The 17217-nt window shown below is 43.2% G+C and overlaps 1 protein-coding gene across 8 annotated transcripts in view; it reads left to right on the top strand.

The window, feature by feature from the left end:
* LOC115130445 (supervillin-like) overlaps positions 1-17217 on the top strand; it is a 135764-nt gene that overhangs the window by 19960 nt on the left and 98587 nt on the right. For 3 of the 8 annotated variants that reach the window (XM_065019564.1, XM_065019563.1, XM_065019562.1), the window contains exon 1: positions 1471-1955. The exons of 1 other annotated variant lie outside the window; for it this stretch is intronic. In XM_065019564.1, the coding sequence (XP_064875636.1) occupies positions 1892-1955 (64 nt within the window). In that variant the 5' untranslated portion in view covers positions 1471-1891. Of the gene's footprint in view, positions 1-1464; positions 1956-17217 lie in introns of those variants that run through there. 4 more of the 8 variants (XM_065019566.1, XM_029661600.2, XM_029661606.2 and 1 more) reach the window with 3 other exon arrangements.

The following is a 17217-nucleotide window of genomic DNA, read 5'->3' as shown; positions in this document are numbered from 1 at the left end:
ACTTGCGAGGTCTGAAGTGCGTCTGGTGTGCATGCGGCCTAGGGCTGTGTCGATGTAATGCTTTTATTATAAAGGTGCTTTTTTATGGTGAAAATGATCTTCCCCAAATATAACTCACTCGCTGCTTATGTATGCCAGTTTGGCTCTACAACCAATGTAAAGCGGATTCATGTGCTTAATTTTAAGACGTTATTTGGCCACTATAGGCCTATGGGCAAGCTACATGATGTGTGCCACTATGATTCAAAAAAGTAAACAAAAAAAGGCGTTATTTCTTATGCTGGGCATCATTCATAAGTGACAGGCGAATATTGCCACCCATCATATTATTGTTGACTTCTTGTCTTTACATATACTAAAGAATATAAGTGTGAAATTTGTTTTAATTTACAATGGACCATTTATTATGCACCTGTATCGAAACAACAGGGGCAGCTGGAAAGAATACATGTCATCAACAGTTTGCTCTTAAATAGCGAATGGAGGACACTATTCCCCATTGGTTTATTTTCATGCCAGGTAGACTATACTCCTGTTGTTGTAAATATAAGCAATGTGCTTAATATTAGGAAAGTTTAAAAAAAATATATATATAGTGGGCCTAGCCTATAGTGAAAGCTGAACTTCCTCTTTTCAGTAGAGGCCATCACTGTTTTTCAATTGCATAACCTATTGAAATGTTACGCAACATGAGCTCATGGGCTCTCATGAAGTACTTGATTCGATTTTTGCATTGATGTCAGAGAGATTAGAGGGACAATTAGTGTGCTGAGTAGCAGGCAGTTAGCAAACCTGCCACCTCTAATAAACTGATCGACTGTCTTTCATCCCCTCCTTAAGAACACTCCACATCACACCTGGGTTCAAGTGGGATGTGTTTGGACACATCACAGGAATTTCTTGGCTGAGAAATCAAAGTAATCGTCTTTGTCGCCCTGTGTGTGTACACTATCAGTTATTGTGTGATTCTGCACGTCTGAACATGTATCCTTCTCAATCTCATTCACTTTATGTGGTCTCCGTCTGTGAGTGTGTGTGTGTGTGTGTGAGAAGCTGTCAGACTATAAATCAATATTTTTCCTCCCACACTGCTCCTCTTTTGCCTTGCTCTGGGGATGGATTGCTAGAGTATTTACCATAATGATACGATTAGTCAGACAAACAATCCCATGATCTGAGCTCCATCGCAGCTGATTTCCCATTCTCTCTTTCTCTCTCCCTCCAGCTCTCTTTCCCTCTCCTCCCACTGTGCTTCTCTCTCTCCTCTCTCGCTCTGTAGCATCCCACTGCTGTCTTGTCACTAGGCCGTACTTCCTGACTATACCTTTCTCTCTCTCTCGCTCTCCTTCCGCTCTCCCTATCTCTTCACCTCTCTCTCTCTATCTCTGAGTTTCTGTAGGAGAGGGATGTCCTGCCTCTCAGGTCCAATCTGTTAGTGTAGCGATGGGGCCTAGACTAGCTAATTTCTTGGCTGTAATCAGATTAGCAGGCACTGAGCAGCTTTAGTTAGCCCCTGTCTCCCTGCAACCTGTCTAGTTAGCCAGTTAGCTATTAGCGTTAGTGCTGGAGGAGACTAGAGGGGAGCTCTCAAGAGACTCAGCCTAGTGTCGTAGCCACAGCCTCGACGCTCCACTCAAACACTACACTGCTGACGCTACTACGTACTACTACTCCTGCTCAGCTCACTCCCTCTCCTGTCTTTCTGTCCCTGTCTCTCTCTCTCTCTCTCGTGCTGCTCATCCCGGGGCAGTTACTGACTGCCTTTGTTTCTCTGCATCACCTTGCAGTCAGTTGCCTGCCTGTGGGTTGGACCTCAGCAATTCTCACTTTTTTTCTCTCCAGCTCTCTTTTTATTTCAATCTGTCCGCTGTACCTACCTGGTCTTGCAAAAATGTATCGGAGCGCAAACCCATGGATCTCAAACTACCTGAGCCATGTCAAGTTCTGCGGCCAAGGTAAGAGAGAGGCTGGGACTGAGGATAGGGTTGGGATTGTGGGCTGTAGCTGGCTCTCTTTTTAAATGCCCCAGTTTCCAGCTTTCCTTGCGCTGTCTGCAGCTGTAGCCTCCAAGGACAGTACGTAGCAGCCAAGATGAGGGACTAGCTGATTGCAGGAGGAGGGAGAGCTATTTCTGGGCTCAACTTTGTCTGAGGTTTATTTTGGAGAGTTATGTTAAGGCATATTATGTGTGTGTGTGACAGACACTGTTTGTGTGCTTGTGTAGCCAATGTTTCTCATTCTCATAGCTGTATACCATTCTCACCCTCTCAATAATGCTTCCAGGGTGTTGAACGGAGTGTTGAGTGGGGGTTCTGCTTGGTTAACTGGCTGAGAATTCACAACAGATGTTCCTGGTGGTGTCCCAGGATGGGTTCCCAGCCATTCAAACCCAGTAGGAGGGGTTGCATCCCAAATGGCACACGTTTCCTTAACCTAGTGCACTACTTTTGACCCAGGCCCATAGGACTCTGGTCAAAAGTAATACACTATGTAGGGAATAGCATGCCATTCTGGTCTGGTGAGGGATTTTGTGTTTGTGGTTCAGGTTTTTACAGCACATTGACCATACATAAGAGTCTCCTGTACACGCCATGTACTTAGCCATCCGTCATTTGATCAGCCATTAACTACTTGCACACAACTAACGATTCCACAATGGCTACACATGCAATGCTCTTGCTAATGGAATAAGACCAGGCTTTGTTAGCCGTTCATTGTCTTGATTGATTGTCTATAATTGGCTTATAGTAGTATCTACTGTAAGTCCTCTGTTTGTAGGGAGGGGTTTAAGACTTTAGTTGGCTCAGTCTCACCTGACTTACCCCTCCTTGGTTTTCTGAATAAACTAAACCTCTCCCTCATTTGAGCTCTTTACTCTATAAGCCTCTCATGCCACATCCTCTTTTGATTACCTTGTCTCTAGGAGCAGAACATCAGGGAGGTCAGGGCAGGTGGGCGTCTGTGTGGGTGTGTGGGTGGGTGTGGGTTTTTATTTTATTAGGATCCCCATGAGCTGCTGCACATGCAACAGATACTCTTCCTCGAGTCCACAAATAATGTACAAATACATGACGATGTACAGAACAAAAATAGACAAGAACAATATAAGATATTACATTCAATTCTAAATAAATGTTATACAGTACCAGTCAAAAGTTTGGATACCTACTCATTCAAAGGTATGTCTTTATTTGAACTTTTGTAAATAATCCCCCCTCATCAGTCTATATACAATACCCCATAATGACAAAAGGAAAAACAGGTTTTTAAATCATGTAGCAATAAAAACATAGACCTTAATACTTATTTTCCACCATAATTTGCAAATAAATAAATTAAAAATCCTACAATGTGATTTTCTGGATTATTTTCTTTAAATTTGTCTGTCATTGTTGAAGTGTACCTATGATGAAAATTACAGGCCTCACTCATCTTTTGAAGTGGGAGAACTTGAACAATTGGTGGCTGACTAAATACTTTTTTGCCCCACTGTATGTAAATGTAATATTTCAGTTTTCTATTTTTAATAAATGTGCATGTGTTTTTGCGTTGACATTTGGGGTTATTGTGTGTAGATTGGGGGATTCCCCCCTCCCCAATCCATTTTAGAACAGGACTGTAACAAAACAAAATGTGGAAAAAGCCAGGGTTCTAAATACTTTGTGTGTGTGGACAACCAATCCAAAGTTTGTACATACCTACTAATTCAAGGGTTTTTCTTTATTTTTACTATTTTCTACACTGAAGAATAATAGCGAAGGATTCAAAATTATGAAATAACACATGGAACCAGGTAGTAACCAAAAAGTGTTTAAACAAATGAAAATCAATGTTACTTTTGAGATTCTTCAAAGTAGCCATCCTCTGCCTTGGTGACAGCTTTGCACATGCTTGGCATTCTCTCAACCAGCTTCACCTAGAATGCTTTTCCAACGTTCTTGAAGGAGTTCCCACATATGCTGCGCACTTGTTGGCTGCTTTTCCTTCAATCTGCGGTCTAACTCATCCCAAACCATCTCAATCCGGTTGAGGTCGGGTGATTTGCGGAGGCCAGGTTGTCTAATGCAGCACTCCATCATTCCCCTTGGTCAAATAGCCCTTACACAGCCTGGATGTGTGTTTTGGGTCATTGTCCTGTTGAAAAACAAATTATAAGCCCACTAAGCGCAAGCCAGATGGGAAGGCGTATCGCTGCAGAATGCTATGGTAGGCCTCCTGAGTGGCGCAGTGGTCTAAGGCACTGCATTCTAGCTGTGCCACTAGAGATCCTGGTTCGAGTTCAGGCTGTGTCGCAACCGGGTGACCCATTGGGAGGCGCACAATTGGCCCAGCATCGTCCAGGTTAGGGGAGGGTTTGGCCGGCCGGGATGTCCTTGTCCGATCACGCTCTAGTGACTGCTGTGGCCGGCCGGGTGCATGCACGCTGACAAAGTCACCAGGAGTATGGTGTTTCCTCCGACACATTGGTGAGGCTGGTTTCCAGATTAAGTGGGCATTGTGTCAAGAAGTAGTGCTGCTTGGTTGGGTCGTGTTTCGCAGGACGCATGACTTTTGACCTTCCCCTCTCCCGAGTCCGTACGGAAGTTGCAGCGATGAGACAACACTTTAACTACCAAATTGGATACCACAAAATTGGGGAGAAAAGGGGTAATAAAGAATGCTATGGTAGCCATGCTGGTTAAGTGTGCCTTAAATTTGAAATAAATCACCGACAGTGTCACCAGCAAAGCACCCACACACCATCACACCACCTCCTCCATACTTCACAGTGGGAACCACACTTGCGGAGATCATCCGTTCACCTACTCTGGGTCTCAAAAACATGGTGGTTGGAACCAAAAATCTCACATTTGGATTAATCAGACCAAAGAGCAGATTTCCACCAGTAAATGTCTATTACTCGTGTTTCTTGGCCCAAACAAGTCTCTTCTTATTATTGGTATCCTTTAGTAGTGGTTTCTTTGCAGCAATTCAACCATGAAGTCCTGATTCACGCAGTTGATGTTGAACAGTTGATGTTGAGATGTGTCAGTTGCTTGAACTCTGTGAAGCATTTATTTGGGCTGCAATCTGAGGTGCAGTTAGCTCTAATGAAGTTATCCTCTGCAGCAGAGGTAACTCTGCGTCTTCCTTTCCTGTGGAGGTTTTTGTGACTGCACTTAAAGAAACTTTCTTGACATTTTCCATATTGACTGACATTCATGTCTTAAAGTTATGATGGATTCACGTTTCTCTTTGCTTATTTTACATGTTCTTGCCATAATATGGACTTTGTCTTTTACCAAATAGGGCTATCTTCTGTAGACCAACCCTACCTTGTCCCAACACAGCTGATTGGCTGAAACGCATTAAGGAACGAAATTCCACAAGTGAACTTGGCACACCTGTTAATTGAAATGAGTGCGCAAAGCTTTCATCGAGGCAAAGGGTGGCTACTTTGAACAATCTATTTCGATTTGTTTAACACTTTGTTTTGGTTAGTACATGATTCCATAATTTTGATGTCTTCACTATTATTCTACACTTTAGAAAATAGTAAAAATAAAGAAAAACCTTTGAACTTTTTGATTGGTAATGTATAGTGGAAAGACACCAAGACAACAACAATACTGTTTACACACTATTCATAGATACATATATTATTATATACAGTACAGTTAAATTGGATAGTAGGAGGAGAGGTACTGTGATTCAATGTTTTTTATTTAATTTTTTAAGCTAAACTTGCTTTTTATTTGAGTAACCTCTTGTGGCAGAGCATTTCACGATGACATGGCTCTATACGTAACTGAGCGATGCATTAAATCAGTTTTTGTATTGGGTTTCGTGAAGACCCATAGTGGCGTGTCTGGTGGGGTATGTGTGCATGTTTCAAGTGTATGCGAAAGATTATACAAGTGGTTAGGCATTTTCAACACACAAACTGTGGTGGGGGGGGGGGGGGGGGGTAGTCGGAGTTGTAATGTAAGTGATCCTGTTGTGTCATTTTAGTGACATTTCCTTTTGGGCGCTCTCTAATCGCGGGCTGTTCTGCTCAGGGTAATCCCATCTCAGCAGGGACATATGCTCTTGAATGGAGTGAGTATTTTCTGCACACACTTACTTAATAAGCCCAATGTGGGATTATTGCCTTCTCCAAGTATTAGCATTAGTGTATAGAGCCTGTAGCAAGAAAGAACTTATAGAACAGTAAAGGGGCATCTCCCTGTCAAACACAGTCGGTTTATCATGGCTAACAACAGACCTCCATCCTATGCTAGCTTGCTACCGATGGCCTGGCTAGCTGTTTAAAATCGCCGTGACCCCCAACCAACCTTCCACTCACTGGACCCTTTTGATCACTCGACTAAGGATGCCTCTCCTTAATGTCAATATGTCTTGTCCATTGCTGTTCTGGTTAGTGTTTATTGGCTTATTTCACTGTAGAGCCTCTAGTCCTGCTCACTATACCTTATCCAATTTATTAGTTCCACCACCCACACATGCTATGACATCTCCTGGTTTCAATGATGTTTCTAGAGACAATATCTCTCTCTTCATCACTCAATACCTAGGTTGACCTCCACTGTATTCACATCCTACCATACCTTTGTCTGTACATTATACCTTGATGCTATTTTATCGCCCCCAGAAACCTCCTTTTACTCTCTGTTCCAGACGTTCTAGACGACCAATTCTTATTGCTTTTAGCCGCACCCTTATTCTTCTCCTCCTATGTTCCTCTGGCGATGTAGAGGTGAATCCAGGCCCTGCAGTGCCTAGCTCCACTCCTATTCCCCAGGCGCTCTCTTTTGATGACTTCTGTAACCGTAATAGCCTTGGTTTCATGCATGTTAAGATTAGAAGCCTCCTCCCTAAGTTTGTTCTATTCACTGCTTTAGCACACTCTGCCAACCCGGATGTTCTAGCTGTGTCTGAATCCTGGCTTAGGAAGACCACCAAAAATTCCGAAATTTTAATTCCAAACTACAACATTTTCAGACAAGATAGAACTGCCAAAGGGGCGGTGTTGCAATCTACTGCAAAGATAGCCTGCAGAGTTCTGTCCTACTATCCAGGTCTGTACCCAAACAATTTGAACTTCTACTTTTAAAAATCCACCTGTCTAAAAACAAGTCTCTCACCGTTGCCGCCTGCTATAGACCACCCTCTGTCCCCAGCTGTGCTCTGGACACCATATGTGAACTGATTGCCCCCCATCTATCTTCAGAGCTCGTGCTGCTAGGCGACCTAAACTGGAACATGCTTAACACCCCAGCCATCCTACAATCTAAACTTGATGCCCTCAATCTCACACAAATTATCAATGAACCTACCAGGTACCCCCCAAAGCCTTGAACACGGGCACCCTCATAGATATCATCCTAACCAACTTCCCCTCTAAATACACCTCTGCTGTCTTCAACCAAGATCTCAGCGATCACTGCCTCATTGCCTGCATCCGTAATGGGTCAGCGGTCAAACGACCTCCAGTCATCACTGTAAAACGCTCCCTGAAACACTTCAGCGAGCAGGCCTTTCTAATCGACCTGGCCGGGGTATCCTGGAAGGATATTGATCTCATCCCGTCAGTAGAGGATGCCTGGATATTTTTTTTAAATGCCTTCCTAACCATCTTAAATAAACATGCCCCATTCAAGAAATGTAGAACCAGGAACAGATATAGCCCTTGGTTCTCCCCAGACCTGACTGCCCTTAACCAACACAAAAACATCCTATGGCGTTCTGCATTAGCATCGAACAGCCCCCGTGATATGCAGCTGTTCAGGGAAGCTAGAAACCGCTATACACAGGCAGTTAGAAAAGCAAAGGCTAGCTTTTTAAAGCAGAAATTTGCTTCCTGCTACACTAACTCAAAAAAGTTCTGGGACACTGTAAAGTCCATGGAGAATAAGAACACCTCCTCCCAGCTGCCCACTGCACTGAAGATAGGAAACACTGTCACCACTGATAAATCCACCATAATTGAGAATTTCAATAAGCATTTTTCTACGGCTGGCCATGCTTTCCACCTGGCTACTCCTACCCCGGTCAACAGCACTGCACCCCCAACAGCAACTCGCCCAAGCCTTCCCCATTTCTCCTTCTCCCAAATCCGTTCAGCTGATGTTCTGAAAGAGCTGAAAAATCTGGACCCCTACAAATCAGCCGGGCTAGACAATCTGGACCCTTTCTTTCTAAAACTATCTGCCGAAATTGTTGCCACCCCTATTACTAGCCTGTTCAACCTCTCTTTCGTGTCGTCTGAGATTCCCAAAGATTGGAAAGCAGCTGCGGTCATCCCCCTCTTCAAAGGGGGGGACACTCTTGACCCAAACTGCTATAGACCTATATCTATCCTACCATGCCTTTCTAAGGTCTTCGAAAGCCAAGTCAACAAACAGATTACCGACCATTTCGAATCTCACCATACCTTCTCTGCTATGCAATCTGGTTTCAGAGCTGGTCATGGGTGCACCTCAGCCACGCTCAAGGTCCTAAACGATATCTTAACCGCCATCGATAAGAAACATTACTGTGCAGCCGTATTCATTGATCTGGCCAAGGCTTTCGACTCTGTCAATCACCACATCCTCATCGGCAGACTCGACAGCCTTGGTTTCTCAAATGATTGCCTCGCCTGGTTCACCAACTACTTCTCTGATAGATTTCAGTGTGTCAAATCGGAGGGTCTGCTGTCCGGACCTCTGGCAGTCTCTATGGGGGTGCCACAGGGTTCAATTCTTGGACCGACTCTCTTCTCTATATACATCAATGAGGTCGCTCTTGCTGCTGGTGAGTCTCTGATCCACCTCTACGCAGACGACACCATTCTGTATACTTCCGGCCCTTCTTTGGACACTGTGTTAACAACCCTCCAGGCAAGCTTCAATGCCATACAACACTCCTTCTGTGGCCTCCAATTGCTCTTAAATACAAGTAAAACTAAATGCATGCTCTTCAACCGATCGCTACCTGCACCTACCCGCCTGTCCAACATCACTACTCTGGACGGCTCTGACTTAGAATACGTGGACAACTACAAATACTTAGGTGTCTGGTTAGACTGTAAACTCTCCTTCCAGACCCATATCAAACATCTCCAATCCAAAATTAAATCTAGAATTGGCTTCCTATTTCGCAACAAAGCATCCTTCACTCATGCTGCCAAACATACCCTTGTAAAACTGACCATCCTACCAATCCTCGACTTTGGCGATGTCATTTACAAAATAGCATCCAATACCCTACTCAACAAATTGGATGCAGTCTATCACAGTGCAATCCGTTTTGTCACCAAAGCCCCATATACTACCCACCACTGCGACCTGTACGCTCTCGTTGGCTGGCCCTCGCTTCATACTCGTCGCCAAACCCACTGGCTCCATGTCATCTACAAGACCCTGCTAGGTAAAGTCCCCCCTTATCTCAGCTCGCTGGTCACCATAGCATCTCCCACCTGTAGCACACGCTCCAGCAGGTATATCTCTCTAGTCACCCCCAAAACCAATTCTTTCTTTGGCCGCCTCTCCTTCCAGTTCTATGCTGCCAATGACTGGAACGAACTACAAAAATTTCTGAAACTGGAAACACTTATCTCCCTCACTAGCTTTAAGCACCAACTGTCAGAGCATCTTACAGATTACTGCACCTGTACATAGCCCACCTATAATTTAGCCCAAACAACTACCTCTTTTAATTTATTTATTTATTTTGCTCCTTTGCACCCCATTATTTTTATTTCTACTTTGCACATTCTTCCATTGCAAAACTACCATTCCAGTGTTTTACCTGCTATATTGTATTTATTTTGCCACCATGGCCTTTTTTGCCTTTACCCCCCTTCTCTCCTCATTTGCTCACATTGTATATAGACTTGTTTATACTGTATTATTGACTGTATGTTTGTTTTACTCCATGTGTAACTCTGTGTCGTTGTATCTGTCGAACTGCTTTGCTTTATCTTGGCCAGGTCGCAATTGTAAATGAGAACTTGTTCTCAACTAGCCTACCTGGTTAAATAAAGGTGAAATAAAATAAAAATTTAAAATAAATCATTTCTAATGCAGTTTCAAGCAATCGGCATTCAGGATCAGATCTACTGTGCCTTCAGAAAGTATTCAAACCCCTTGACTTACTCCATATTTTGTTGCAACCTGAATTCAACATTTATTTAAAAAAAAAAATTTTTTACCCATCTACACACACTGCCCCATAATGACAAAGTGAAAACATATATTTAGAAATGTTTAGCAAATTTATTGAAAATGAAATATGGCTAAATCAATGAGCAGTTTCATTCCTCTCCAGCAACTGAGTTAGGAAGGACGCCTGTGTCTTTGTAGTGACTGTGTATTGATACACCACCCAAAGTCTAATTAATAACTTCACCATGCTCAAAGGGATATTAATGTCTCATTTTTTATATCCAATAGATGCCCTTCTTTGAGAGGCATTTGAAAACCTGCCTGTTCTTTGTGATTGCATCTGTTTTTGAAATGTACTGCTTGACTTATGGACCTTACAATTATGTGTATGTGTGGAGTACAGATTTGTATTCCTGAACCTATTTAGACAACAACGTGTTGAATACTTGTTGACTCGAGACATTCCAGCTTTTCATTTTTTATGACTTTGTGACATGTAATTCCACTTTGACATTATGACGTGTGTGTGTGTATAGGCAGACCATTTGACCAAATAATCTCAATGTAATAAATGTTTTATTCAGGTTGTAACACAACAAAATGTGGAAAAAGTAAAGGGGTGTGAATACTTTCTGAAGGCACTGTATCTATTGAAGTTGAGCACATACATTTTATTAAAATTGATATATATTTTTTAATTGAACCTTAAATAGTCAAGTCAGTTATGAACAAATTCTTCTTTATAACGGGGAACAGGGGTTTAACTGCCTTGTTCAAGGGCAGAACGACAGATTCGTACCTTTTCAACTCAGGGATTCGATCCAGCAACCTTTCGGTTACTGGCCTAACGCTCTAACCACTAGGCTACCTGCCGCTCCATGAAGTGGTATGAAGTCTATGCTATGATCTTTTGATATCTCAGCTTAGACCTAGGGGGGCGGGGGTGTATGCCTATGAGACTCCATTGAATCATGAAATCAGTTCATCCCCATGTTTTACTAGTGCAGGGCAACTTTAATAGCTCTGTCTGCGTGCATATAATGTTCTTTTAACACTATAGCATCCCTAGTGGCCTGTAGATTACATCTTTAACATCAAAGGGTTTGGGACGTCTGTGATCATCTTAGTGGTTTTATGCGTGTGTGTATGGAATGTGTAGTGCATTGAAGCACCCTCCTACTATTTATCTTTCCTCTGCTCTAAATGGACCTGCATGCTGCTATTGAGGCTGTTAAAGTAACACAGGCATGTATCTGATGGCCTTCTATGCCCCCTGTAGGCTACAACATGTTGACTCATCCAGCACCATTTTAACACTAGGATCTCAACAGCTAAATGTGGTTTTACACTGCAGTGATAGTATGGTATAGCCTGTTTGTGGTGTCTTGCCAATTCCTCTGCACAAGCAGATTAGTGACCAGGTTAAATCAAATGTAATTTGTCACATGCGCCGAGCACAGCGGGTGTAGACCTTACCATGAAATGCTTACTTACAAGCCCTTAACCAACAATGCAGTTAAGAAAATAAGTTTTGTTTATTTAGTAAATATTTTCTTAAGTAACACAATGAAATAACAATAGTGAGGCTATAGACAGGGGGTACCGGTACTGAGTCAAAGTGCTGGGATACAGGTTAGTTGAGGTATTTGGGTTAAATGTACATGTAGGTAGGGGCTATGCATAGATAATAAACACAGAGTAGCAGCAGTGTTAAAAAACATGGGTGGACCTAGACTGTGCACTCCGGGACCGCTTGTCCTGCAGTAGCAGAGAGAACAGTCTATGACTTGGGTGGCTGGAGTTTGACCATTTTTGGGGCCTTCCTCTCATACCACCTAGTATAGAGGTCTTGGATGGCAGGAGGTTGGCCCCAGTGATGTACTGGGCTGTATGCATTACCCTCTGTTGCGCCTTAGTCGGATGCCGAGCAGTTGCCATACCAGGCGGTGATGCAACTGCTCAGGATGCTCTCGACGGTGCAGCTATAGATGTTTTTGAGGATCTGGGGACCCATGACAAATCTTTTCAGTCTCCTGAGGGGGAATAGGCATTGTCGTGCCCTCTTCACATCTTGGTGCGTTTGGACCATGATATTTTTGTTGTTGTTGTGGACACCAAGGAATTTAAAGAGCTCGACATGCTCCACTACAGCCTGTTAATGTGAATGGGGGCGGGTTCGGCCTTCGTTTTCCTGAAGTCCACAGTCAGCTTCTTTGTCTTGCTCACGTTGAGGGAGAGGTTGTTGTCCTGGCACCACACTGCCAGGTCTCTGACCACCTCACTATAGGCTTTCTCATCGTTGTCTGTGATCAAGCCTACCACCGTTGTCGTCAGCAAACTTAACAGTGGTGTTGGAGTCGTGCTTGGCCACACATTCATGGGTGAACAGGGAGTACAGGACTAAGCATGCACCCCTGAGGGGCCCCCGTGTTGAGGATCAGCGTGGCAGATGTATTGCTGCCTACCCATGCCGCCCCCAGGTGGTCCAACAAGAAGTCTAGGATCCAGTTGCAGAGCGAGGTGTTTAGTCCCATGGTCCTTAGCTTAGTAATGAGCTTTGTGGGAACTATGGTGTTGAACGCTGAGCTGTGGTAAACAAACAGTATTCTCTCACAGGTGTTCCTTTTGTCCAGGTGGGAAAGGGCAGTGTGGAAGGCAATTGTACTGTAAAAAAAAAAGTACTGTATATTCTTAAAATGGAGTATACAGTTCCGTTAAGTTAAAATGTTTTGCCTACATAAATAACCACGTTTCCATCCACAGTTTTTATGCGAGTAAAGTCATACCATATGAAAAATAATAATGACAGCTATAATGGAAACAGGAAGTTTCATAACATTTTTTAAAATGCCGACAGGTAATTTGTTAGTTCGACATGGTGGGTTATTTTTGTGTCTGTAAAATTAATTACGCTAGAAATGGTGGTGGAAACGTCTTTCTGCGCAAATATTGATATAATAACCATTACATCGAAGTAAACGCGACAATATGGTGTGTGTGTGTGGTCCGCCCACTATGACTCGGGAATCCTTGCAGTTTGTTAGGCTACAGATTAAATAAGTTATGATGAACTTCACAGGGTGGTGAAAGTGCATGGTGATCTTGATGCTCCTTTCCAAATAAATATTGTCTGTCTTATTCTGGTGACATGATGATCGTTGTTTGACTGCTGTTTAACAAATAAATATATTCTCGCTGTTTTCCGTAATAATTTCATGTAGACTAGCCTACAGTAGGCTATCTGCAAGCTGTTGGATGGAGCACATGTGCCAAGACCAGGGCAGGCACAGTTGCTATTTAACACAACAGTTTGTTTGACAAAACTATCGGTAGAGTTGAAAATGCAATGGAAACACATTCAACTTTCAATTTTTATTTGATTCATGAAAACTTAAGCAAAAAATATATTTTGTGTGCACGGTCATCACACACTGATTTTTATATGCAACAAGTTTGGTGGAAATTCCGCATATTTTGGATTACGGATACGCGAATTCTAGAATACTTGCATAAAACTGATGCTAATTTGAGAGAAACCTAGCTACTGATGGAGAAGATTAATAGAAGTGTACATGAATACATTGTTGTTTTCGTTCTCTGATATTAATCTATCCCTGTCACTTTATCAGCTAGTAAATTTACCTGTAGGCTACAATATGAGAGGGATGTTTAAGGCCTGAGCTAGTATGTTTTTACGGAAAACTTTTGTACATAATTTGTACATAATGTTTCTGCCACCATATCTTACGGCAACAAGAGCTTCTGGATATCAGGACAGCGATCACTCACCTCGGATTAGACACACATTTTTCCTTCAACAAGCAGGAAGCACAGGATATACTGCGAACACCCAACAAGGCCGACGTCCCCGTTATTGGCAAGATAAAGAGAGACAGGTACAGAGCACACAGCGGGGTACCTCGTAAGGATCCTGAGAAGGCGAGTGGGAAAGCTGCCATTACCGTCAATATTACTTGCTAACGTACAATCATTGGACAATAAATTAGAAGGTACGATCACGAATATCCTACCAACAGGACATCAAAAACTGTAACATCTTAAGTTTCACGGAATCGTGGCTGAATGATGTCATGGATATTCAGCTAGCAGGATATACGCAGCACACTCCGGTAAGATGAGGGCGGGCAGTCTGTGCATATTTGTAAACAGCTGCACAAAATCTTTTAATTTAAAAAATTTCACCTTAATTTAACCAGGTAGGCAAGTTGAGAACAAGTTCTCATTTACAATTGCGCCCTGCCAAGATAAAGCAAAGCAGTTCGACACATGCAACAACAGAGTTACACATGGAGTAAAATAAACATACAGTCAATAATACAGTAGAAAAATAAGTCTATATACAATGTGAGCAAATGAGGTGAGATAAGGGTGGTAAAGGCAAAAAAAAAGTCCATGGTGGCGAGATAAATACAATATAGCAAGTAAAACACTGGAATGGTAGATGGAATGTGCAAAGTAGAAATAGAAATAATGGAGTGCAAAGGAGCAAAATAAATAAATACAGTAGAGGAAGAGGTAGTTGTTTGGGCTAAATTATAGATGGGCTATGTACAGGTACAGTAATCTGTGAGCTGCTCTGACAGCTGGTGCTTAAAGCTAGTGAGGGAGATAAGTGTTTCCAGTTTCAGAGACTTTTGTAGTTTGTTCCAGTCATTGGCAGTAGAGAACTAGAAGGAGAGGCGGCCAAAGGAGGAATTGACTTTGGGGGTGACCAGAGAGATATACCTGCTGGAGTGCGTGCTACAGGTGGGTGCTGCTATGGTGACCAGCGAGCTGAGATAAGGGGGGACTTTACCTAGCAGGGTCTTGTAGATGACCTGGAGCCAGTGGGTTTGGCGACGAGTATGAAGCGAGGGCCAGCCAACGAGAGCGTACAGGTCGCAGTGGTGAGTAGTATATGGGGCTTTGGTGACAAAACAAGTGGCACTGTGATAGACCGCATCCAAATTATTGAGTAGGGTATTGGAGGCTATTTTGTAAATGACATCGCCGAAGTCGAGGATCGGTAGGATGGTCAGTTTTACGAGGGTATGTTTAGCAGCATGAGTGAAGGATGCTTTGTTGTGAAATAGGAAGCCAATTCTAGATTTAACTTTGGATTGGAGATGTTTGATGTGAGTCTAGAAGGAGAGTTTACAGTCTAACCAGACACCTAGGTATTTGTAGTTGTCCACATTCTAAGTCAGAACCGTCCAGAGTAGTGATGCTGGACGGCGGGCAGGTGCAGGCAGCGATCGGTTGAAGAGCATGCATGTCGTCGTCCCCACAGTGACTGTACATACATACCCCAACCAGAAGCCATGGCAACATTTGCACTGGGCTAAAGGATAGAGCTCCCGCTTTTACGGTGCGGGACTCTAAACTGGAAGCTTATAAGAAATCCTCCTATGCCCTCTGACGAACCATCAAACAGGCAAAGCGCTAAGATTGAATAATATTACACCGGCTCCGATGCTCATCTTATGTGGCAGGGCTTGCTAAATATTAGACTACAAATGGAAGCACAGCCGCGAGCTGCCCAGTGTCACGAGCCTACCAAACGAGCCAAATCACTTCTATGCTCGCTTCAAGGCAAGCAACACTGAGGCATGCATAAGGGCATCAGCTGTTCCGGACGACTGTGTGATCACACTCTCCGTAGCTGACGTGATTCACATTCACAAGGCCACGGGGCCAGACGGATTACCAGGACATGTGCTCCAAGCATGTGCTGACCAACTGGCAGGTGTCTTCACTGACATTTTCAACATGTCCCTGATTGAGTGTAATACCAACATATTTAAAGCAGACCACCATATTCCCTGTGCCCAAGAACACTAAGGAAACCTGCCTAAATGACTACAGCACTCACGTCCGTAGCCATGAAGTGCTTTGAAATGCTGGTAATGGCTCACATCAACACAATTATCCAAGAGACCCTAGACCCACTCCAATTTGCGTACTGCCCAAACAGATGCACAGATGATGCAATCTATATTGCACTCCACACTGCACTTTCCCTCCTGGACAAAAGGAACACCTACAGTTAAAGTCAGAAGTTTACATATATTAACACTCCATTTTAAACCACTCCACACATTACTTGTTAACAAACTATCATTTTGGCAATGCATGACACAAGAAATTTTTCCAACAATTGTTTACAGACCGATTATTTCACTTCATAATTCACTGTATCACAATTCCAGTGGGTCAGAAGTTTACATACACTAAGTTGACAGTGCCCCCCATATTTTACACTGCTGCTACTCTCTGTTGTTATCATCTATGCATAGTCAATTTTGACTCTCATAGCAACAGGTCTGAATACTTATGGAGGGGCAGCCAGCAGAAAATACTGAACATTGGGGTTGGTAATGTACTCTAGTTGCGCCGTGATTGGCTCATGGCTCATTGATGGGGACACTACATCACCTCAAAATCTACGGGGAGAACTGAAAAATTCAAGCCCCTTGAGTTACATTAGAAGTGCCCATCCTAAAAGGCTCAAGGTCATTGGCCACAGAATGACGTCAAATCATGTTACCGTAGCGTAGCTTTGATTGGACTGATCATGTCAATATCATACTTTCCAAATCTTAGCTAACAAGCTAGACAAGCAGTCATTATCATGAATCACGTCGACAATCTACTCGCAAATTGTAGATCAAATGTGTCGGTGCTCATCGGCCATTGGACATTACACAACAAGTTGGAAATCGCAAATTCAACAATGAGTGGTTTGGAAGGAATCAATGGCTAACTGCAAGTGTTGCAAAGCAATCACACGCCTGCTATTCAGTGGAGTGGCTGTGTGGTTCAAGTCTGGGTTTAAGGGTCTCTTTTCCAAGCTTAAAAGGATAGACATTCAACACCATGGGCCAGAAAAGTTTGATTACATTGGCCATGCTGTCAATCCAGCATGACTTCTGCCACGTTCAAGACAACTGGGAACTCTGGAGGGGGAACATTTTTAGCTATGACTGGGGAAAATACGTTTTGAATAGTCATCCAATTCGGAATTTCAAGTCGGGAACGCAGGTTGTGTCATAGGCAAACTTAATGATCGGCCTGAAGATCACTGACGTCA

The sequence above is a fragment of the Oncorhynchus nerka genome, linkage group LG6 (genome assembly GCF_034236695.1).
Source record: "Oncorhynchus nerka isolate Pitt River linkage group LG6, Oner_Uvic_2.0, whole genome shotgun sequence".
In the NCBI taxonomy this organism is placed as follows: domain Eukaryota; kingdom Metazoa; phylum Chordata; class Actinopteri; order Salmoniformes; family Salmonidae; genus Oncorhynchus; species Oncorhynchus nerka.
Note: the sequence above shows the minus strand (reverse complement) of the source record. Positions and strands in the feature narration are given on the sequence as shown.